Source organism: Apodemus sylvaticus, chromosome 3, assembly GCF_947179515.1.
Source record: "Apodemus sylvaticus chromosome 3, mApoSyl1.1, whole genome shotgun sequence".
NCBI classification, from domain to species: Eukaryota; Metazoa; Chordata; class Mammalia; order Rodentia; family Muridae; genus Apodemus; species Apodemus sylvaticus.
Window position 1 is genome coordinate 164,295,629 of NC_067474.1, and position 24,407 is coordinate 164,320,035.

At 50.5% G+C, this 24,407-nt stretch overlaps 2 protein-coding genes across 2 annotated transcripts; both read right to left on the bottom strand.

Moving 5' to 3' along the window:
• Positions 1-4,095: 4,095 nt before the first annotated feature.
• Cort (cortistatin) lies at positions 4,096-7,239 on the bottom strand. The gene is made up of 2 exons (XM_052178175.1): positions 5,357-7,239; positions 4,096-4,348 (listed from the first exon to the last, which is right to left on the bottom strand). The coding sequence occupies exons 1-2, from the start codon at positions 5,474-5,476 to the stop codon at positions 4,157-4,159; spliced, it is 312 nt and encodes a 103-aa protein (XP_052034135.1). The 5' UTR covers positions 5,477-7,239; the 3' UTR covers positions 4,096-4,156.
• Positions 7,240-7,334: 95 nt separating this feature from the next.
• On the bottom strand, positions 7,335-17,465 carry Cenps (centromere protein S). Its single transcript, XM_052178174.1, has 5 exons — positions 17,324-17,465; positions 12,827-12,950; positions 12,278-12,311; positions 9,070-9,136; positions 7,335-7,819 (listed from the first exon to the last, which is right to left on the bottom strand). The coding sequence occupies exons 1-5, from the start codon at positions 17,369-17,371 to the stop codon at positions 7,670-7,672; spliced, it is 423 nt and encodes a 140-aa protein (XP_052034134.1). The 5' UTR covers positions 17,372-17,465; the 3' UTR covers positions 7,335-7,669.
• Positions 17,466-24,407: the final 6,942 nt, after the last annotated feature.

A 24,407-nucleotide genomic window follows, 5' to 3' on the forward strand; every position in this document is an offset into this window, starting at 1 on the left:
GTGGAGAGCCAGACAGCACTGCACACTGCAGCCCCGAGGAAGTGAATCAACAGCTAATGCACAGGGAAGTTTTTCTCTTGTGTTTTGTTTTCTTTTTGACATAGTTCTCCCCATATAGCCCAGGCTGGCCCGGAACTCAAAATCCTCCTGCGTCAGCCTCCCAAGCACTGGGATTACAGATCTGCACTACCATACCCAGCTCAAACCACCCTCTTTAACCCTCTAAGAAGTTGTGGGGGCTTGGGGTGACAGCTTGGTTGACAGAACGTGTGCCTAGCGCACACAAGCACTACATAAAGCGAGCGGGGTGGAGCAGGCCAGCAGTCTCAGCCTTCGGGAGGTAAAGGCAGGAAGTTCTGTGACACAGATGGTGTCATCTTCATCACCACATAGCTCACGGCTAGCCCGGCCACTCTCTTAGCTACTTTACCATTGCTGGGTTAAAGCACCATGGCTAAGGCAGCATAGGAGAGAGTCTGGGGGCCAGAGAGGTGGCTCGGCAGGTCAGGACACTGGCTGCTCTTACAGAGGACCTGGGTTTGGGTCCCATGACTCACATGGTGGCTCCCAAGGGTCTAGCTCCTGCTCCAGGATGTCTGCATTGCCTCTTCTGGCCTTGGCCACATACATGTTGCACAGACAACACATGCAGGCAAAGCACCCACACATAAAAATAAATGCTCCCCCCAAAAAAGTTTAATTAGATTTACCATTCAAATAATGATGGCAGTGCAAAGGCACAGAGGCAGGAGCGTCCGAGAGCTCACGTCCTGAACTATAACCAGGAAGCACAGAGTCCTCTGAACATCACACACAACACACACACACACCCCCCAAATGTCACACTTGTAGTCATCCCCAAACATGCAGCACCTGAGAACCAAGTATTCAAATGCCTGAGACTTATGGGTGACGTCTTCACACCACCACAGTGATACAAAACACTGCATCAAACATGACACAAGTTATAAATACTGGGTTACCCGCCTGGTCCTCGATTCTTCCTTTCTGTCTAGAAAGAAGATATTTCCTTCTATTAAATAACTAGAAGGTTTCCTTCCTGGTTTGTTCACACGGATGAACCTGGTTTGTTTGTCCTTCTATGAAGCTTCCGACTGAGATGTGGAATGTGGCTTCTGCGAGCAATGCTTTGAGCGTGTCCGTTGGTTTACTGGTCCGAGGCTCCGAGGTCTGGCATCCTTTGCTCTTACTCCTGAAATACAAGTCCTGTGGAGGACGTTGTGGACTGTTCATTCTGAATTCCTCCTCGGCACTTAAACATCCGATGCCAAATTCTAGAATTAGAATGGAAGAATCAAAGCCGTCCAGATCTTGTCGGTGCTGGCAAACCTTGACTATATGTGCACTGGATTACAGAACGCTAAGCTCTAAACCGGATGTGGTGGTGCACACTTTTAATCTCAGCACTCAGGAGACAGTGGCAGAAGGATCTCTTCCGACTTGAGGCCAGCCTGGTCTACACAGTAAATTCCAAGACAGCCGGGCTATGTAGAGAGACCTGGTTTCAAAAACAAACAAACAAACAAACAAAAACAAACCAACCAAAAGGTGTACTCTAAGAAATCATGCCCAGAACCTAAAGTCAGGAAGGTACCTCTTTACCTTTTACTGTTTCTCATCTATTTATGTGTGTAGTTTACGTATGTGTGGGTCCTGGTGCAGTAGCCCTTGTGAGCACACGAGGAGCTCAGAGGTTGGTCTTTCACTCAACCTTATCTGAGACAAGTCTCTCATGACCCTTACGCTGGCCATTTCAGTTACATCAGCTGGTCACTGAACTCCATCTGCCTCCAGCTCCCAGCCCCGCGCCGGGTCAGGTTGCAGGTGGACACTACTTGCTTTTATCTTTTTTTCCTCATGAGTGCACGCACTTCCTCCACTTACTATTCTTACCAATCTGGGTCTGACACCAGCTGACATAAAGGCTCCTAAAGTAGCTCGGGCTTAATAGACTGCCTGGCAAGATCATTAGCTTTATCGTCCTTCAGTGGGACACAGTTAAAGTCCAGGCTTTTTTTTTTTTTTTTTTTTTTTTGGTTTTTTGAGACATCACTCTGTAGACCAGGCTGGCCTTGAACTCAGAAATCCACCTGCCTCTGCCTCCCAAGTGCTGGGATTAAAGGTGTGCGCCACCACCGCCCAGCTAAAGTCCAGTCTTAAAGATGGTGCAAAGAGGACTCCAACTGAAACTCAAGCACTCGCACACCTTTCTTCCAGGAGAAAAAGTCTCTAGGACCAACTGGAGCCTGTCCGGCCTTCCCCTCGGATTCCTCCCACAGACACGCGGACCCCAGTGCTGTCTCCTGAGGCTGCTGTGCAGAAGCGGGATTCCGTTGTCTCTTCCCATGTCGCTGTTTTCAGCTAGCTCAGCTCTGAGGACCCAGAGCCAAGGAGTCATCTCCCCCTCCCTCCGGTGTCCAGCTGTGGGCCCATCCTTCCCCATTCTAGCCCCGATTCTCAGCAATTTTGAGTTGAGTTGCAGTCTCTCCCCACGGACCGAGCCGCCTTCAATTCTCTTGGCTCTGCCCCGAGGGCCGGGATTACTGCCCTACACACACCTGACTGCCACCCGTTTCCTGGTAGTCCGAAAGGTGACTCAGTGAGTACAGGCTGTGGCTCCCAAGCCTGGTGACCCGAGTTTGATCCCCGCACCTAATGCAGTGGGTGGGACACCAGCAGTTTCCCCGATACCACCTGCTTACCGTGCAACAAGTTCAGCATCTAGAACCTTCACATTTGGTGTTTCCATTAATGCGTGTGGCTCAACAATTAGGTGTGTCGAAACCAGAAAGTATTTCAGGGCTATGGGGAAGAACTGAAGCTAATTTTGGAAACCCCTAGCTTCCTTGGAGAAGACCAAAATCTGGCTTAGCTGTGAGTTCAGCAGTTGGTCGCTTTATATCTTAGAAAATGGAATTGTATCTCACAGACGCTATTCATGGGAGGAGAAATGGGAAAGCCTGTGTGACACGTGTGTGGAAAGTGTTTCACTGGGCAAAGTCTGGATGCTAGATTTGGGGGATCCCTGTCTCAGAAGTCAAGGTAAACCAGGCATGGTGGCACACCCCAAGGCCCGGCACACAGAGGCAGAGATAGGTGGACCAATGTGAACTGACACTGACACACACACACACATCTCCAAAAGCAAGAGGACGGACCCCGGGCTGCAAGGGAGCAGCACTACCAGGTGTGAGGCCTTCGTGAGGAGACATCTTTCCTGGCCAAGTAAAACTGAAGCTATGACCAGGGAAAAGAACTAACAAATTAGTATTACTAATTAAAACAGCTGTGTGATGAATTTGAATAGGACTTTTATAAGCATGTCAGCATGGTGTCATCTTAATAGCATAACAGTAGTTTTAAAATTAGTTTTAGCTAAAACATGAGGGATAATCACTGCAGTGTTGCTAACTTGCTTGTGAGGTTCTCGGTGCGGAGAACCAAACCCAGGGCCCGTGAGGAGACTGTAAACTGGACTGGAGCAGAGCTGGTTGTGGTGTCTCGTGCCATGCCCGGCACTCAGGGGAGGAAGGCAGGCTGTGAGCTCAGGACACACGGGGCTCCATGGAGGACCCTACCTCCAAAAGCTAACAATAAACTCTAGTTTGAATTCTTAGATATACAGCCTTCAACTGGACATATTCCCCACACTTGAGGTAGAGGCAGGAGGATCATTTTAAGGTCAGTCATGACTACAAAGGAGTTGGAGGCCAGTCTGGGCTTATACAGACACTGTCTATCTGTCCATCTGTCCGTCTGTCTGTCTGTCTGTCTCTGTCTCTGTCTCTCTCTCTCACACACACACACACACACACACACACACACACACAGCCTTTAGCTGTTTCCAATTGAGAGAAGACAAAGCCCTCACCTCCCAGCACCAGGAAGGGGAAGGAAGCCCAATGGCTCTGCTGATTCAAGCAAGAACCACCAAAATTTCTGTTTGGAGAGTTCTCTGAATTTCCAATTCCTTAGCTGACCTGTTGTCGGTAGCGACCGTTACTAAAATCTAATGATTCTCGCAGGCGGCATGGGAAACAAAGAAAGAAAGGCGGGGGGGGGCTTCGTGCTGCTGCCTGACAGGTTTTATTCAGCCATGGCTGCAGTTGCCTATTCCACAGTGGCCAAGGCGGGGTTACTTGCAGGAGAAGGTTTTCCAGAAGAAGTTCTTGCAGGGCTTTTTATCCCGGTGTGGGGGCTGCTGGAGGGGCGGCCGTTCCTGCTGCGCGGACAGCTCAGGGGTGCCGGGGTCGGCTTGGGAAGCCCACTCGTGCCACCAGGCGAGGAAGGTCAGAAGGCCGCTCCTCCTCCCTTCCGTGGCATCCGGCTGCGTTTGAAGAGAAGCAGGTAACAAAGGAGAGAAAAGCAACCACCAGACTCATCAGCATTAGGGGATGCTCGCCCCTCCCTCACAGAGAGCAAGCTGCCACATCCCCTCAAAGACCCAGTCAGAAGAAACTGCTCAGCGGGAGGGAAACAGACCGGTTTAAAAAAAAAAATGCTAACTTTGTCAGGCATGGTTGGCCTCAGCAGTCAGGAAGAAAAGCAGATAGATGACAGAGAGCTTGGGCTAGCCTGGGCTACACAGAGTGAGACTTTGTCTCAAATATAAATGCTGTTACTTCTACCTTGTAATCTTTGCTGAGGTCCTTAGCTATGAGACAGGAGATTTGTCAGAATGGCTTATCTAGCTTGTCCCCACCTTCAGACATCCTCCTGGATGGTCGAAAATTAGAACAGACTAAGACACTAGGTCTGGTCTTTCTTTCAGACTCCTTGGGAAGCTGCTAGGAGTGTTCTGATGATAAATGGCCTGTCTGAAACTCATCTGGTAATCTCAAAGAAAAATCCATTTTTAATGGGCAAGTTTATGTACTCTTTCTTGGAACTTTCTCAAAATGGAAAAAAAAGAGGGAAAGTAAATCATTTGATGAAATTATAAATGTACACCATGGGGAGTGAGAGGAATGGGATTATTTGAGCAAGGGAGAGCACGGCTGTGTATATAAATTAAGGCTCTGGGAGTCCGTGCGACCAGTAACGGCAGAAGCTGATGAAGCGCTGTGACAGTCAGAGGCAACACCTGTCTCCGAGTCTAGTCAAAGCAGACAACAGCAGAGAGGAGTCCCTGGACAGACCCAGACCCAGGCTAGGAGAATTGAGGGCAAATGGGGACCAGGGGTCTGAATGGGGCATTGTAGAATCCTGGGGACACACGCGCTCGTGCACAGACAGACAGACACCACAACACAGAACACATCATGCAAATACAGGGCTCACTGGGTGGTCAGAATTATGGAGGCAAGCCCTGTGGAGGAGTGGGGACTGTACTCACCACACTGTCCTGGCCCGTGGGACCGCTCTCCAGGGGAAGGGCAGGGGCTGCGGCCACCCAGAGCAGCAGCAGCAGCCCGATGGCGGGCGGCCACTTGTCTCTTGCGCTGCAGCCACCCATCCTCCTTGGAGGCCCCGAAGTCTGTGCTTTCTGGGTGAGGGTCTCTTCTTGGGTATTTTAAGCCCTAGCACCACCTGCTTTGGGGTCTGCACACGGCCATTAAGAACTTGCACGCCTCTCCACACTCATGCGGTGACGCACGAGCCGGAGCAATCAGCTCTCCCAAAAACATTTGTGGGGATGGATTTAGCCCCTTAATTGAAGACTCGGGACTTTTCCTGTGTTTGGAGTGAGTCTGCTCTTATTTTAGAACACGTGCGCACTCTGCCAAGGAAGTTTGGCTTCCTTGTGACTGCTCACGGCAAGCCGGAAGCCATCAGAACAAAGCCGAGTGATTTGACAGAATATGAATTAGGCCTGGATGAAGAGCTGAAGATCTCACCCATGTGAAGCAGGACTGCGGGCGGGCTGCAGCTCAGCCCAGCACGTGCCTAGCACGGTTCCGTCCCCAGAGCTAAAAACGAGTATGTCTAAATCTGCTCGGAGCAGAAGCAGCAGGTGCACTGAAGACCCAGGGCTCGTGGTCACAAGGAAGGAGGAACCAACAGCGTGGCCCGGGCTGCCCTCTGCCCAGGCCAGGCCTCCTTCAGCCAGACCTTCGATTCGCTGAAGTGTGAATGCCGAGAAGGAACCAAGGGACCTTTGCATCTCAGTGACACAGACGCTGTCCTCAGCATCTCAGTGACATGCACAGGAGCAGAATTCCTGGTCTCGGACTTCCCAAACTCCCCAGGTCAGCAAACAGTTTGCACATTTGTTTTTTTAAAAAAGATAGAAAGAAACTAGACCGGGAAGATGGCTCACCGAGCACAGTACTTATGAGATAGGCCTGGCAGCCTGCGGCCCCACCCTGGAACCCAGGTCATGGTGACGTGGGAGAACACACTGGTCCAGCAAACTTGGCCTCTGAGCCGCCGCACTCCCGCTGCAGCGCACGCATGCCCCTCCCCCATCACAGATACCACTTTTTGGAAATTTAGGAGTGCGAGTCAACAGACTGGCCAAGTGTAAGGGACGTCCTTAGTGTAGGTCTCAGTCACTTCCTGAGAAGCCTGGACCTAGCCAGCTGACAGACAGCCTACTTCCTTCCCAAGACAGTGACAAAGTCCTGGGCCACCTGCTTGCTCCTTACAAGTCCTAGGTTCAGAATTGTAGGGGTATTAGGGACAGATCCCCCATAGGCAGACAGACCTGAAAAACCCATCCCAGACACCAGAGAACACCAAGATGGAGGCTGGAGAGATGGCTCAGTGGTTAAGAGCATTGAGTGCTCTTCTAGAGGTCCTGAGTTCAATTCCCAGCAACCACATGGTGGCTCATGACCATCTGTAATGGGATCTGACGCCCTCTTCTGGTGTGTCTGAAGACAGCTACAGTGTACTCATGTACATAAAATAAATTAAAAAAAAGAGAGAACACTAAGATCTAAGGGACTCAGGACCGAAACAAAGCAACTGGAAGTCAGCTCCCTCCAGAGCAAAGCCACACCCCTCAGAGACCTTCCCCAGGTCTTCTCTCCCACCGTGGGATGAAGCTCAACCAGGCTTTGTAAGAGCCTTTAGCAGTGAGCTCTCCCGCTGGCCACAGAGACTCCTCCGTGCCCCTACCACTCCATGAGGGAAAGCGAGCAGGCCCTGAACACCTTACAGCCTTCGAGACACGGGGACAGTAGAATAGGGCCCTTGGGACACTCCAGACTTTCCCTTAAAGCAAACCTCTCCTCAGAAGAGCCAAGGCTTCATTACAGAATGGCTAGAGAAGTCACATAAAACCGTGCTTCTGAAATCACCTCTGAAGAGTAAGAAGACGGCTTGTCGCCAGTGAGAGGCCTAGAGCCTGAAACCACTGCAGCCAGAGCTCAGCAAACGCAGCTTTATTCGCTCTCCAGAGACCTGCCTTTGGCCTGGGAAGTCAACGGCAGGTTGACTCAGCCCAGCAGCCAGCAGGTCTGACTGCCAATCCATTTTACCAGTCAGGAAGTTACAAGTTATGGCCTGCCACCCAAGCGCAAGCTTTTCCTGGGCCCAGGAAGCGAGGGGATGACTTTACAGGAATTCCCGGCTTTGAATGACTTCGAACAGGCAGCGTGAAAGGCCGGCCCGCTTGGTGTCTGTCTCAAATGTCAGTACTCCTCCCTTCAGACCGCCCTTGGCGGGGCGTGCCCTACTTCCCGCAGGCAGGCGTGGCCAGGACTCAGCGGTCACTGGCCAGCCCCTCAGCATCCAGCTCCTTAGAGCTCCGGTTTTCGCCCTCCTTTTCGCCCTCCGGCTTTCTTTTCTTCTTGGCCTTTTGTTCCGCGTTGAGCTGGGCGATCTCTTCATTTTTCTTTGTAATGTACTTTAGCTGTGTATATATACAGAAAGCAAAACTATATTGAAGTCCTTAAATCTGTCTGTAAACCATTTCACAAACCTAAGGAATCATCGCAGTAACTGACACCTTCTCCAATATTCCAAAAGAACTGGGCGGAAATGCACTGACTGAGCACTAACTGTCGGAGAAATGGAGACGGAGTCAAATCCCCGTTCTCGTGGAGGGGAGATCATAGGAAGGGAGGAGGGGAGATCATAGGAAGGGAGGAGGGGAGATCATAGGAAGGGAGGAGGGGAGATCATAGGAAGGGAGGAGGGGAGATCATAGGAAGGGAGGACAGAGACCAGGCAGGATTACTGTGGTCCGGATTGTTGGCGGCCCTGGCAGCTCACAGGGTCAAGTATCTTCACATAGAAAATGAGTGCTTGGTCAAAATGACCCTTTAGACTTGCAGACTTCCATCCACCCCTGGCCCTTCAGAACTGAGGGTCCGGCCTGCCTGGGAAGTGGGTAGGCGGTGGGAATTGGGGAGGGGACAACTGTAATTCAGGCTCCTGGGATGGTGACACAGAGGAGGAGCTCATGTTCAAAGCCGACCTGATCTAAAAGTCTAGTTCAAAATTAGCCTGTCTCAAAACAAGAAATGGGTCTGGAGAGACAGCTTAGTGGTTAACAACGTATTGCTCTTACGAGGACCCAGGCTTGACTCCCAACACCCATGCCGTGGCTCAGGACCTCCTGTTAACTCCAGTTCCAGGGTATCTGAGACCATTTTCTGCCTCAAGGGCACCAGGCAAGCATATGGTATACACGTATACATTCACACACATAAAATAAGCTTTACAAACAAGAAGCAGGCAAGGGGGCGTGTGAACGCCGAGCCAGTGGTATACCACTTTCCCTGACAGGCATAAGGTCCTAGATCCAATCCCTAGGTCTGGGGTAAAGGTACTGTAGGCACCTCAAGGAAGCCATCCCCGGAGACTAACCCACGGCCAGCCTGTGACATCACACTTTAAATGAATCATGGGACCAAAGTTTTGAGCTATTACAAAAAAGGTAAATTATGGAATCCAGAGAGGGCTGATTAGAAATTTTCAAATTGGCTTTGCGAGATCCATCGTGATGACAGGGGGACTGTAAATTACAGGCGGTCTGAACGGCTCGAGCGCCTCCAGTTTTTAATGCAAGGTGCCCTGAGGAATAACCACCTGCCTTTGAGTGATTAATCGGGAATAATGTTTTCCGGTGGGGCGGGGTTGGGGGGACTCATCTCTCACCAGTGAATTACTCCGCCTCGCTAAGAGCTTCACGTCTTCAGTGCTAATTGTGCTTCTTTTCGCATGTCTGCAGAGAGGGCAGAAGCAAGTCACAGAACATTTGGTGTTAGAGTCTGGATGAAACACAAAAGTTCGCTGTCGAGCTTCCGATGAACAGAGGCCTAAGGGGTCCACCTCTGCAGACAGAATGCACTAGGCAGCAACCACACTAAAATGAGTGAGGGGACAAGACACTGACCCCACAGAGGACAGCGAAGCCCAGCTGTCCACTGGGCAACAGGACTGTAGGCGCTCTCCACCTTTCCGCATGTGCCAGATGTTAATGTCCTCACTGTCCTAGGTGCAGGGTGGGGGACCCTCCACACCAGCCATGGATAGCTATGGATATGCTCTGGATAGCAGAAACTCCCCAGGCAAGTCCCGACTCTAGCAAACCAGTCCACAGGAAGAAGGAAGGATTGTTACGTAGATTTTATGCACTAGTGTTCTGCTTATGTAAGTGTACAGGTGTGTGCAGTGCCCATGGGGGTTAGAAGAGGGTGCCAGGCCCTCTGGAAGTGGAGTTACAGAAGGCTGTGCCCCACCATGTGGATGCTGGGAACTGAAGGCGAGTCCTTTGCAAAAGCAATTAACGTTTTTAACCTGAGTCATCTCTAGAGTCCCGTATAACAGTCTTAATAAAAGATTTCAAGGCTGGACATGGTGACATATGCCTTTGATCCCAGCATTCGTTCTAGAGGCAGAGGCAGGCGGATTTCTGAGTAAGAGGCCAGTCTGACCTGCATGGTGAGTTCCAGGCCAGTCAGGGCTACACAGTAAGGCCTTGTCTCAGAAAATAAAACAGATTCAATTTTTAAAAACTATCCCACAAGCCAGGCGTGGTGGCACACCTGTAATCCCAGCCCTGGGGGAGTCACCTTCAGATGTCATCGTGTTTGAGGCCAGCATGGAGTATACGTGATCCTAACCCTTTCCCTGAATAAGTAAATAAAAACTAATAAAGACTGGAGATGTCCATGCTAAATATTAAATTCATCATTTAGACGGGGAGAGGATTTCCCAAAGTTTGCAGTAGGCTGACTTCAACTTTAAGTCTATTCCCCACAGGAATGGAGTTGCCACACTGACTAGGCTGCCACATCAAACTACAAAAACTATTTATTCAGGGTACTGGCGACAGGACGAGCTTACAGCCGCCCAGCACGGCCCATCCCGCCAAGACTACCTCAGGTTGACTAGAAACTGTGAAGAGCGTGTGAGAAGCCAAAGTCTGAATAAACAAAGGTGACCTCTTGCGAATACCAATTTTGTTCCATGATAAACTTTGAAAAACTGCTATGAAAGCAAACTGGAATATCATGAAATCGAAGACAAATTTCGGAAAGGTGGAATTTTTCTTAAGACAGTCTGGGTTAACCTGGAACTCGTGGGTAGCTCTCATGGGATCCTCCTGCCCTACTTCCCTTGAAGGCTGACATTTTCCCTTTGAGATGGATTTTGTTAGGCGGGCCGGGCTGGCCTGGGCTTTGGTCCTCCTGTTAGGATTAGAGTCTGCAGAGAGGAGCTTCAAGGAGCTGTGAGGGAAAAGAGGTTCCCTTTAAAGGGCGGTCTCTGTCTGCCAGGCTCACAGTGGGAGGAGTATGAGAGCAGATCTACAGCGCTGTCTGTACCTCAGCCTTGGGGAAGAACTGCAGCTCCAAGCTTCACAGAGGAAATCTTCCACTGAGTAGTGCCCAACGCCTGTAACCCCGGCACTCAGGAAACAGACAAGAGGATTGCTAGTTTGAGACCAACCTAGGCTATACAGCAAGCTTCTACCTCAAACTCACTTTCCCAACACCTCCTTCAAAACAAAAACAAAAAACCACACACACTTGAAACTAGGGGCCTCCTAGCAAGCCCTCCCCCACCCCAACTCAGGATCTCAAGAGGTCGAGGCACAGGCAGATGGCATCACATACAGAAGAAGGCAGCAAGATTTTCCATACAGTGAAGAGGCCTCCAGCAGGTGTGGGGAAAAACAGCTTGGAAGGCTGAGGCAGGAGGATCACACATTCCAAACTACTCTGGGTATTTTAGTGAGAGCTGGTTTCAGATGCTAAAGGAAGGAGAGAGCGAGCTCCAGTGGATGGCATTCCATTCTGTGCCACCCACCCAATGGTGGGCACACGACTGCCATGCACAAGGACCCAGGTTCAATCCCCGTGAGCCTGCCTGCGTCCAACTCCAAAACCAACAACCCAGACTATCTGAAAGCTGAGCATGGTGATATTTCTATCGTCTCCCTCATTGTGTATCTGAGTGCTGGGCGTTTATGCCAAGGCTGTCCTGTCTGTCTGTCATGTAGCCACACGTCTGTCACTGAACTACACAAACTCACAGTTTGTAATTTTAAATGAGCTTGTGATCCTCCTGTCTCAACTTCACAAGCACCAAGATTACAGGCATGTCCCCACAGCTAACGCAGAAAGGGAAGTGAGGGCAACCAATGCTTCACTGGCCCGAGGGGTGGGCGGGAACAAGCAGCCGCTGAGGGAGCCACCAGCGTCCCACAGCACTGCCCCATCCCTCCTGGCTATGCAGGACGTGGAGCAGTGTTTTAGGGGCTGATATTCATACAGACAGGGTAGGGAAGGTCTAGAGCCCGGAGAACGCACCACCACAAGAGAAGGCATCAATCACCTGAAAGAGCTCCAGCTCTGGCTGGAAGCAGGCCTCCCACCTCCCGGGAAGATCACATCTTCCTCAAGGCAAACACTGAAGGCGGCCCCAGCCTGTCACTCCCTGTGCAACGGCAAGCAATGCGGCCCCTCCCAGGGAGGGACCGACCCCTGAGCTCCCAGACCCTGAACAATCAAACTGTCCCAGGAAAGAGTTTCTAAAGCAGGCAGCCATACACAGGCAGTCCCGGGGATGCAGTCCAGACCGTGGTGGGCGGGAGCCGGGTAACTCGGAGACGGGCAAGAAACTCAGAAATACCGAACTGGTCAGAGCTGAAGTGTTCCGAGCAGATGTTAATTCCCTGTGGAGTCATCATGAGCCAACTGTGCACGAACATGCGCGCGCGCGCACACACACACACACACACACACGCACGCACGCACGCACGCACGCACGCACACAGAGAACAAGAACCCCGAAATACACCAACAGATGCGGACAATGATGTCAAGGGACCTCAGATTACACAGCCAGCTTCTCTACCCACCTGGCAAACATTTCGAGGTCTTTGGCAAAATTTTCTGAAAGAGAGAGAAATAGATTTTAGCTGGCTTACCTCCACCTTCAGGAGGGTAGCGTCAGCACAAGGCTGGCTTTTTAAAATCCCGGACCCTCCTTGTCCTTCCCAGTGCCCACCTCCCTCTTCTTTCGAGCCTTATCCTGACTGTGAGGACCCCTTTGGCCCCGAGGGACTGTCCTTTAAATTCTGCTCCAAGTTACAGCTTGTGAGGACACCGCCTTCTTCTCAAGCGTAGCAAGAGCCTAACCCACCCGTGGGCTCAGCTGTCACACACCCTAGGGAAGGAAGCATGGGGACAGTGTCCGATGTCCCAGTCACTGGAGCAGTTTAAACAAGGTGCTGGTGTCTGGTATTGTCACGACAGGACAACCTGACGACCCTTCCCACACAGCTTCCAAATCGTACTACGTGAGGTGACCAGGGTACGTGCACGTGTGCACGCACATGTGTGACACACCTCAGCTCCCACCACACTGACCCCAGCAAATCCCACAGAAAAAGGCAGTGTCCTCGTACCACACTGTCGAAAAGTCACCTCGGAGATGGCCGCGATGGTCTGCTTGCTGAAGTGCATCTGCTTGTCCAGCTCCACCTCCTGGCAGAGGCAGCCGACCGTGTAGTGAACCGCTGCCTTCAGCCTCTGTGGGGACACCAGAGTCGTGAGGGGCTGCAGCGAGAGAGAGCTCGCACTCATCTTAGGGTGAAGACCAAGGAGAGGGCTGCTGGGCCCGCTTCCTGCTGCGCTCTCCATGCTGGCCGAGCGACACCTGAGTGACATCACTCCTGAGTGACATCACTCCTGAGTGACATCACTCCTGAGTGACATCACTCCTGAGTGACATCACTCCTGAGTGCGACTTGGGGAAAAGTGACTTTCAGCTAAAGGTTATGATTTAGGTCACATAAAGATAATCTGTGACAGTCAAGGAGGAGAGGTGTGACACCAGGGCTTGCCTGCCCCCACCTCAGCTACCTCCCAGACCCTGCTCATTGTGGGCCCTCTGGGGAACACGATGAGAAAGCAGCTTGTGGCCTGACAGTGTTAGCTAAACAAAGACAGAAAGCTCCCATCCCTCTGTTCCGAGTCCCCAACCCTCCATGCACAGATGACAGAACACTAACAAGCAAGGCTGATGACCACACACCTGACCATCCTTTGATCTGGAGTCACAAGTCACCTCAACAGCCTTCCTGTCCCTCAGAGACAACCCTCCCCCCATTATTGGCAAGTGCTGGGGATCAAAGCCAGAGCCTCGCACACTAGACAAACACTTCCACTGAGTCACATCCCTAGTCCTCAGAATGCCTTTCCCCACTCCTTTTAAAGACTGATTGATTGATTGACTGACTGACTGATGAGTAGACTGTAGCTGTCTTCAGACACACCAGAAGAGGGCATCAGATCCCATTACAGATGGTTGTGAGCCAGCATGTGGTCGCTGGGACTTGAACTCAGGACCCCCCCCAGAAGAGCAGTCAGTGCTCTTACCCACTTTTAGGCCAAGACTACCAAGAAAGGGAATGAGGGAAGAGGCTCCCAGCAGGCAAACGAAGCAGAGGCCTTGCTTGGTCTCTCCACTGAGTGTGCCCTCCTCCCTGGGGAAATAGAAACAAATGACCCCTCCTTACAGAGCACCAGCCAAATAAAGGACCACTCCACCCAAGTCCCACCTAGGGAACCACCATATCGGGTATATTTACAGAGCAGCCGGGGGACCGCAGAGCCCCGCCCAGCATGGTGGATAACTCGGAAGGGCCTGCAACTGGCTGGGAGGCACAGATGGATGACTGAGATCCGGCGAGGGTCAGGCGGCCTTCCCAGCTGCTCTGTCTGGAGGGCAGCACTATATGACAGAGCTGAGGTAGCATGGTGACCCTGAAGCCCCGACACCAGCAGGCATGCAGTGCTTAGGCAAGATGAGGGCCGACTGTTTGGGGGAGGCCAGGCAGATGAGCCGTCCCCAAGCCCTCATCTGTCAGGCCTCTGGCAGGGAAGACAAAACCACGGGCAACCTCAGAGGGAGACACTTAAGGCACGCTTTCAGGCAGGGTTGGGAGCAGGACACAGATCTTTCTGACCACCCCGGCTCTGGAAATTTTGTCTGCCCTGCCGTCTGAGCTGCCTTCCATCTAAACAGGCTGCAGACCTAAATCGCCAGTATCTAGCGCCACAAAAAAAGACATAATAATAAAATTACATGGTGGCACACGCCTTTGATCCCAGAGCTTGGGAGGCAGAGGCAGTGGGATCTCTGTGACTTCCAGGCTAGCCAGGGTTACCTGGTAAGACTCTGTCTAAAAAAGTGTGTGTGGCAAGATGGGTCACGGCTAAAGCTTGCAACCGAGCCTGACAACGGACCCTTAAAAGGTGACAGCAGCCTCACCAAAATGAATAATAATAATAATAACTCAACCATAATCTATATTCTCCACTATACCTTTGCTCTTAATGGACTCTTCAAAACTGTCAGTGTCAAAAACAACAAAAAGAGGGCTGGAGAGATGTCTCAGTGGTTAAAAGCACTGACTGCTCTTCCGAAGGTCCTGAGTTCAAATCCCAGCAACCACATGGTGGCTCACAACCAACTGTAATGAGATCTGACTCCCTCTTCTGGAGTATCTGAAGACAGCGACAGTGTACTCATATACATAAAACCAATATTTAAAAAAGGATTGAATATTAAAACAATAATATTGGGTTGAAAAGATGGCTCAGTGGTTAAGAGCACTGGCTGCTCTTCAAGAGGTCCTGAGTTCAAATCCCAGCAACCACATGGTGGTTCACAACCATCTGTAATGAGATCTGACGCCCTCTTCTGGAGTGTCTGAAGACAGTTACACTGCACTAACATATAATAAAAATAATCTTTAAAATAAATAAACAAATAAATAATATCAACAACAACCACAACAACAAAAAACTGGGTGGTAGTGGCACACACCTTTAATGCCAGCACTCGGGAGGCAGAGGCAGGTTGAGCTCTGAGTTCAAGGCCAACCTGGTATACAAGACAGCCAGGAGTATATTGAGAATCTCTATCTCAGAAAAACAAAACAAAAAACAAAAACAAAACAAAAACCCAACGGCTAAACACCCTTGTGAAATGTAACATACCATCAGAAGGCTGTAAGGGGAGAGACCCTTCCTCGGCTGCGGGAGACACGAGCTGAAATATGCCACGCAGAACTTGACTTGTGTTCTCATCTGATTTTCATTTTATTTTTTAGACAGGGTCGCCCTGTAACACAGGCTGGCCTGGAACTCACTCTGCAGACCGGGCTGGCTCGGAATGCAGAGATCCGCCTGCCTCTGCCTCCCAGGGAGGCTAAAGTATCCCAGCCACTCCCTAAGGGCCGGCAGGGCTCTAATACTGAAATAAGAGTCTTAGAAACGCCTGCTACGAGAACAGACAGAACAGACGAGAGCCGCAGTTCTCCACCTTCCTTAAAAAAAAAACACAAAAAAAAGCCGACGGCAGTGGTGGCACACAGCTTCAATCCCAGCACTGGGGAGGCAGAGGCAGGTGGATTTCTGAATTCGAGGCCAGCCTGGTCTACAGAGTGAGTTCCAGGACAGCCAGGGCTACACAGAGAAACCTTGTCTCGAAAAAACAAAAACAAAAAACAAACAAAAATTATTTATTTATATGAGTACACTGCAGCTGTCTTCAGACACACCAGCAGAGGGCATCAGATCCCATTACGGGTGGTTGTGAGCCGCTATGTGGTTGCTGGGATTTGCACTCAGGACCTCTGGAAGAGCAGGCGGTGCTCTTAACCCTAACCACTGAGCCATCTCTCCAGCTTCTTTCCTGTTCTTTACCTTCCTAATGCTGTGATCCTTTAACTCAGTTCATGTATTAAAATTGTTTTAATTATTTTTATTTAATTTTAATACATAAACCACAAAATTATTTCATTGCTACTTCATCAACTGTAACTTTGCCACAGTTGTGAACCATAATTACCAGATGGGCAGGATATCTAATTGGGGTCGCAACCCGCAGGTTGAGAACGGACGATAGAAAAGCAAGCTGCCAGGTGAAGACAGATGCTGGCCGCTCGGGTGTCGGCGGCTCGGATCTAAAGGTCGGATTCCCTGTGGAGCGCAGGGCGGGCGGCTGCGGGGTCGCAGTCACCTAGGGAAGCAAGGTCGACCCTTAGCTCCCATCATCCCCAGCTGAGACTGCAGCTCTGACCCCACCCTGAGCGGCAGTCATCCCTATTCCGACTTTGCAAAGGAGAAAACTATATTTGTATTTGGGCGACGGCTAGCTGGGTAGAGGACCCGAAATCACAGCCCACGCCAGAGGGCGGGCTCCATGGCGGCCCGGCTCTGCAGCACCGCAGACCAGACAGCACTTCCCAGGTCCTAGCGAACTGCACAGGCGCTCTTGCTCTGAATCCACAGGTCTCACTATGTAGACCAGGCTAGCCTCGCGCTCGCAGACTCCTGAAATTAAAGGCCTGAGCCCCCCACGCACTGCCCTCGCTTGCTCTTGAGACAGGGTCGCTCTAGGTACTTAATTGATCTGAGACTCCTAATCCTCCTGCCTCAGACTCTGAATCCGTCTCTCCTGCATCTCCCTCCCGCTCACACACGCTATCCCAGCCTCTTTGGTTTGTTTTCATTTTTTTCGAGACAGGGTTTCTCAGTGTAGCCCTGGCTGCCCTGCAAGTGGCTTTGTAGACCAACCAGGCTGACCTCAAACTCAGAGACGCGCCTGCCTCAGTCTGGGACCAAGGGCGTGCGCCACCACCTGGCCCCCTTGGAGAGGCGACCGCCCCTCCAAGCCTCCTCTTCTCCCTCCAGCGCCCACACCCGATCCTCCCTCCCAGCCTGGGAATCCCGATCCCAGAAGAGCGGGAAGCAGGCTCGGGCGAGCCGCACCCCCGCCAAGCAGCCGAGCGGCGCATGCGCACACGCGGAGGCCGGCGTGGGACTCGCGGCCTTTCCCTCTCTCTCCCGGGAGCTGGCGTCCTGCCCCTGCTGCGTCCCCGTTTCGGTTGTACCTGCCGGTGAGAGAACTCCTGCGGCTCCTCAGCCTCCGCCTCTTCCATCACCACGGACAGCCCCGGCAGGCGCGCCGCCGTCCGGTCAGACTTTCCCGCGCTCGCTCTCCTCTCTGTGACGGGCGGCGCCGAGGGTCAAAGCGCGAAGCGCCTCCTTCCTGACCCGCGCGCGCCCCCTGGCGACGGCTCGCAGAAGAGTCTGGCTGGCGTGGGTGGGACCCCAGTCTCACCACCCCAGTCTCCCTTGCTTAACGTGCCTGAGATGCTCACCAGTTAGTAGTAGCTGAGTGCACCGGCCCTGCTCTGCCGAGGATGCACCATTCACATCGGGTGGCTCACAAAGTGTGAGTGTGAGTACACAAACTTTCTGGAGTCTGTTCTCCTCTGGGGATTCTGGGGATCAAACTCAGAGCCACAGGCTTGCAGGGCAAGGTGCTTTGACCCACAAAACCATCTTGCTTATTTAACAAGTAAATAAAAATATTTAATTAAAAAAAACATGCAGCAGGGCGGTGGTGGCGTACACCTGTGATCCCAGCACTTGGGAGGCAGAGGCAGGCAGATTTCTGAGTTCGAGGCCAGCCTGGTCTACAGAGTGAGTTCCAGGACAGCCAGGGCTACACAGAGAAACCCTGTCTTGAAAAAGCCAAACAAACAAAAAACATGCATATGGCCTTTAATCCTAGCACTAGGCGGATAGATCTCTGTGAGTTCCAGACCAGTCAGGGCTACAAAATAAATAAATTAAATTAAATTAAATTAAATTAAATGTTGTAATAAATCTCTAGGGGACACAATGTCCTCTCTTGGTCTGCATTGGTATCTTCATGCAGATGCACACACATACACACATACATATGCATAATACATAAATAAATAACAAAGGCCGGGCAGTGGTGGCGCACGCCTTTAATCCCAGCACGCGGGAGTCATAGGCAGGTGGATCTCTTGAGTTCCAGACCAGCCAGGGCTACATAGTAAGACCCTGCCTCAAAATAAATAAAAATATAAAAATAAAATAAAATAAAATAATTAAAAAGCAAAAACCCCCAAGAGTGTATAGCTCACAATTAACAAATGATAAAGTGAAATTCGGCTAGCAAGATGGCTTTGTGGGTCAAAGCACCTTGCCCTGCAAACCCGGGGCTCTGAGTTTCATCCCCAGAACCCACAGAGGAGAACAGACCCCAGAAAGTTGTTTTCTGACGTGTGCTCACACTCACACAAACCGTACACACACTAGCTAGTTTGTGTAAGTTATTAAAGGCTGCGCTTTCTATGGTGAACCGTTCACACACAGCCTCGGGAGGCACCCTGCAAAGAGCTGTGGATTTTACGGTTCTTCCACCAACACCAAATCAGACTGAGACCATTGCTCAAATGCTCTCCCTTCAGAGTGAGTGGTTCACTGACCAGGGACAAGGGCGGCTGAGTCTCCGTGATGGTGAGACATCTGAGGAGAGGCTCTGAGGTGGCCCAGCAGTCATAACACCTGCTGTTCCTGCAGAGGATGGGGATTTGGTTCCTGGCACCCGCGTGGTGGTTCACACCTGTCTGGGTTACTGTCTCAGGGGATCCAGTGCCCTCTTCTGACCTCCAGGGGCACATTCATGCAGACAAAACACTCGTACATTAAAAAAAACAAAAAAAAAAAAAACAAAAACTCTAGGGCTGGAGAGATGGCTCAGCAGTTAAGAGCACTGACTGCTCATCCAGAGGTCCTGAGTTCAAATCCCAGCAACCACATGGTGGCTCACAACCATCTGTAACGGGCATCTGATGCCTTCTTCTGGTGTGTGTCTAAAGACAGTGACAGCATACCCACATACATTAAATAAATAAATCTTTAAAAAAAACAAAACAAAAAAAAAAAACCTCTGTTGAGGTCGGCCTCCCCACAGCACAGCTGTGGCCATTTTGTTCCGTGCCTGCCAGCTATTTCATATTGTTACTGTAACACTTCTGCCAGTCATTGACGCAGAAAATAACTTGGCTCTGAGCAGGGTCATGTTACTTTTTAAAGAACACACCCTGTTATGTTCTGTGTGAGGTTAGTTAATCTTTTTTTTTTTTAAGATTTATTTATTATTATATGCAAGTACACTGTAGCTGTCTTCAGACACACCAGAAGAGGGGATCAGATGTCATTACAGATGGTCGTGAGCCACCATGTGGTTGCTGGGATTTGAACTCAGGACCTTTGGAAGAGCAGCCAGTGCTCTTAACCGCTGAGCCATCTCTCCAGACCCAAGGATTGTTAATCTTAACAAATACCACAAAGTGTTGTACATTTGGTTTATTGTTTACATTATGTTAATTGTTTTTTAATTATATAGGAATTTGTACGTGTACATGTAAGACATCGGGGTCCCTGCCCCCAGTTGGCTCTAATTGGTAAATAAGTTGTCCAGGGCCAATGGCTGGGCAGGGAGACAGAGGTGGGCTTTGGTTTGGGTTTTGTTTTGTTTTCCTTTATGGGCTGACAGAGAAAGATGCCCAGAGCCATAGCCTCAGACATGACCCTGATCATCAGTATCAGGGTGTGCATTCAACAAACCCCCCATCTGACTGAGAGCAGTGTGTGTGTGCTCATGGACCGCAACAAAATCAGTCTTTAAAAAGTAAAATATAGAAGCCAGCTGGTGGCGCACGCCTGTAATCCCAGCACTTGGGAGGCAGAGGCAGGCAGATTTCTGAGTTCGAGGCCAGCCTGGTCTACAGAGTGAGTTCCAGGACAGCCAGGGCTACACAAAGAAACCCTGTCTTGGAAAAACAAAACAAACAGGGGCTGGAGAGATGGCTCAGCGTTTAAGAGCACTGACTGCTCTTCTAGAGGCCCTGAGTTCAAATCCCAGCACCCACATAGTGGCTCACAACCATCCGTAATGGGATCTGACAAACCCAGTGTGGATTTTCCTCTGTCTGTCTCTCCCTTACTCCGCCCAGTTGTTTTCCCTCCTTCCCAGCTCCACTCTCTCAGGTCCTCATTCACTCATTGCCCCAGTCCCATGGGCAAAGGACTCCTTTGCTGCTTCGAGTATCCAGTGCTTGGAGAATAGCTCTCTATTTCTGTGCTAGTCCCAATGGAAACAGACAGTGAATGGTGAACGCTAGAGTCTCCCTGTGTCATTAACATCACCTCCACACAACACCCAACCATGGCTGAGAGACTCTGCTCTTTTCATGCTGTCAGATCCCCATTGTCACCTACTTCAGGGCCCAGCTGAGGTCACTGACGGCAGGATTGGGCAGGGATGCCACACAGCCCAGCCATCTGCCCCACAGACGCCATAAACATCAGGAACACAGGCAAATGGTACAAAGATAGTGCCTGTGTACAAAATCAACATGAGGCCATCTGGGGGTGCAGAAAGGAGTTCATTTTTCCCACCAACTAAAGAATTAAAAGGCAAAGCAGGAGTGGAATTCCACACTTGGTAGGCAGAGGCAAGTGTATCTCTCTGAGTTCAAGGCCAGTATGGTCTATATAGTGAGACTGTCAGAGACATAGAGAGAGAGAGAGAGAGAGAGAGAGAGAGAGAGAGAGAGAGAGAGAGAGAGAGAGAGAGAGAGAGAGAGAAGAAAGGCAGGAGAGAAGTCTTGGGGCTCCTGAATCCTGCTAGAAAAGTTAAGTGAAATCAGGAAAATCAAGCATCCACTTAGGCTCTCTTCTTCCTTCCTCCCTTTTCTTTCTTTGCGGTTTTTCTTTTTTTTTTTTCTTTGCATTTTTTCAAGACAGGGCCTTACTACATAGCCCTGGCTATTCTGGAACCCACTCTGTAGACCAGGCTGGCCTCAACCTGCCTCTGCCTCCCTCACGTTGGGAATAAAGGTGTGCACCACCATGCCCAGCAGGTTCTTGTTTCTTAATTAAAAAAAAAAAATCAAGAACAGACACAAACAGAAACTTGAGGACGGTGCATCAGTGTTTGAAAGGAAAACCCTGGAACAGGCAGGCTGTAAATCTTGAAGGAAGAAAATGGAGAAGAGAGGCCGGCAGGAGCTCAGCTCCACAGCCACAGTCAGCCACACTACGTTAACCCCAAAGGCCACCAATCCGAATCATCACGGCCAAGCTGAGGAGAGCAGGGTCTTTATTCCCGTGCACGAGCTGCCTCCCCTGAGAAGGGGTTTGCGAGGTCAGCATTTCGCGTGAGGAAGACAAGGTTTTTATAGCTCAGGGGTAGGGCCTTACAAATGGGGGATTTGGCAGGCAAATAGGTGGAATTACAGGAGCATAACACAAAAGTCATAAGGACTTTCTGAAAAAAAGTCATAATTTCAAGATTGTCATAGCAACAGGTATTCATAACAACCTTTTGAAACAAAGGTAGGATTGCAAGATGATTATAACAACCTTTAAAAAAAGATTTATTAGCCGGGCGGTGATGGCGCACGCCTGTAATCCCAGCACTCTGGGAGGCAGAGGCAGGCAGATTTCTGAGTTCAAGGCCAGCCTGGTCTACAGAGTGAGTTCCAGGACAGCCAGGGCTATACAGAGAACCCCTATCTCGAAAAAACCAAATCCCAAAAACAAAACAAAAAAACCCAAAAAACAAACAAACAAAAAAGATTTATTTACTTGTTTTTTATGTAAGTACACTGTCACTGTCTTCAGACATACCAGAAGAGGGTATCGGACCCCATTACAGACAGTTGTAAGCTTGGCATGGTTGCTGGGAATTGAACTCAGGACCTCTTGAAGTGTGTAGTCAGTGCTCTTAAGCACTGGGCCATTTCTCCAGCCCTATAATAACTTTCTAAAGCAAAGCTATGGTTGTCATTTCTTGGAACAGGCAGTACACACAGTACAGTAACCATTTGTAGTTAAGGTTACAGGTGAGGCACAGACCAGTCCCTGAGGAACAGATTCAATCAGACACAGGAATAAAGCTAGTTTGTCTTTACTATAAGATGCCCTCCTTCCCCCTCCCCCCCATGGTTTCTCTGTGTAGCCCTGGCTGTCCTGGAGCTCACTCTGTAGACCAGGCTAGCCTCAAACTCAGAAATCCGCCTGCCGCTGCCTCCCAGAGTGCTGGGATTACAGGCGTGCGCCACCAGTGCCTGGCTTATAAAATGCCTTTTAAGACAAAATGGAGGCAGGCTGGTTCATCAACTACAAAGACAGAGCTTTTCTATAAAAAGGGGCGGGGAAGCCCGAAGAACCCCAGTTAGGCTCTGACACACCAGAAAGAGGAAGACAGAAGAGAAGAGAAGAATTCTGAGCGAGGAGTCAAGAAGGGGACAGAGGGCAGGACACCCTGGCGGTGGTAAGGGCGGCGCTAGAGAGCAGGAATCCAGGCCAGGAAAAGCCCAAAATCTTAAGGTGAACTTGCCTCCATGGGGTGTCCCCTGGCTGGTCCCTGAACTGTCCCCCTGGGTTAACCTTAAGAGAGGAGACAAGGGTCTGTCTCCACCTGGAACTAGACCCCTTCTTTACAGCCTTAGGGATCACAGATCATTGATTATTCATGGTTGGAGCCTCCGAAAGTCTCAGTTGGTCCAGTCACCCCATTACCACAACAGCTTCTCCCTATGGAAACCATCTACGTTGCCAGGATGGTGGTGGACACCTTAGGCTAAGGCAGGGGGATAGCAAACTCAAGGCCAGCCCGGGCTACCGAGCAAAACTGTCTCAGAAAGACAAGATACCTGACTAGCACCTCTCAGCCAGTCCCCACTCTGTGTCCCCCACATGCTAGCTGGTGTTGAAGCGGCCAGTTCCCAGGGCTAAGGAACATCACTGTGGTGGCCTGTGGGGATTTGAGAGTCTAAAACAGGCTCTGTCTGAAGCAGCTTATTGTAGGATGCTGGCCTACTTTGAAACACTTTCCAACTGACGGCGCAGGAGCCTAGAATGGCCACTAGGTGTCACCATTGTTCCACTGGGATCAAGTCAGGGCTGCCTGGTTGTAATTGCTCTCTCTTGATCCTAGGCGCTGGCTTTTCTGTCTCATCTGCCCACGTGAGGCCCACTTCAGAAGCAGAAATAGCTACAAGGACAAAAGAGTTCTTCACAGGATTAAACTGCTTGCAAGTGGGTAGAGGCCAGATTTGATCCTGAAGAGCCAAACTCTTGTGCCCGCCCTCACACCCTCTGCTCAATTCCCAGCATCCTTAGCACACCCTCTGCTCACTTCCCAGCATCCTTAGCACACATAAGACACTTAAGACTTCCTGAGCCAGCCAGGTGGTGGTGGCGCACGCCTATAATCCCAGCACTCTGGGAGGCAGAGGCAGGCGGATTTCTGAGTTCGAGGCCAGCCTGGTCTACCGAGTGAGTTCCAGGACAGCCAGGGATATACAGAGAAACCCTGTCTCGAAAAAAAACCAAAAATCCAAAAAAAAAAAAAAAAAAAAAAAAGACTTCCTGAGCCCTCTCAGCTGCATTAAACAGGACACCACAAATACCAGCTCAATTAAACCTCATTATTTATTATTTTTTTTTATTGGTTTTCCCTTGCACTGAACTGGAAAGCAGTCTCCATTAACAAATAGCAGGTCAGGATTTCCTGCTTCTCTCACCGCTGGGCACCCAGCACATAGTAGGTGTGCAGTTCATGTGACAAATGACTGAGAGACATTTATGTACAAATATCTGGTTCGTACATAAGGAGGGCACAGTGGCATCATCATTGCTGGGATTTAGGCTCCTGGTCTGTGAGACAGCTTAACCTCCCCTGATCCAGCTGGCAGCCTGAGATGATGACACCGCTGAACTCAGAGGGAGCAGAGGACTGAGCGGTCACTCAGCACGCGGAGCACTCAGCACGCGGAGCACTCAGCACGCGGAGCACTCAGGCAGGACACACACAGCCTTATGCATGTGCCTCAGGAAATCCCAACAAGGCACAGATTTCCCATCTCAGCCACTATCAGTTTCCTCTCTAGGAGAGGTGTGATATTTTCTTTCCCTTTCCTTCTTTCTTCCCTTCTTTTATTGAGACAGGGTTACTCTCTAGACCAGGATAGACCCAAACTCGGAGACCCACCTGTCTCTGCTTCCCAGGGCTGGGAATAAGGGTGCACCACTGCTGTCTGTCTGGCAGATAGAATTTTCTGAAGATTGCCTAGAGACAGGCAC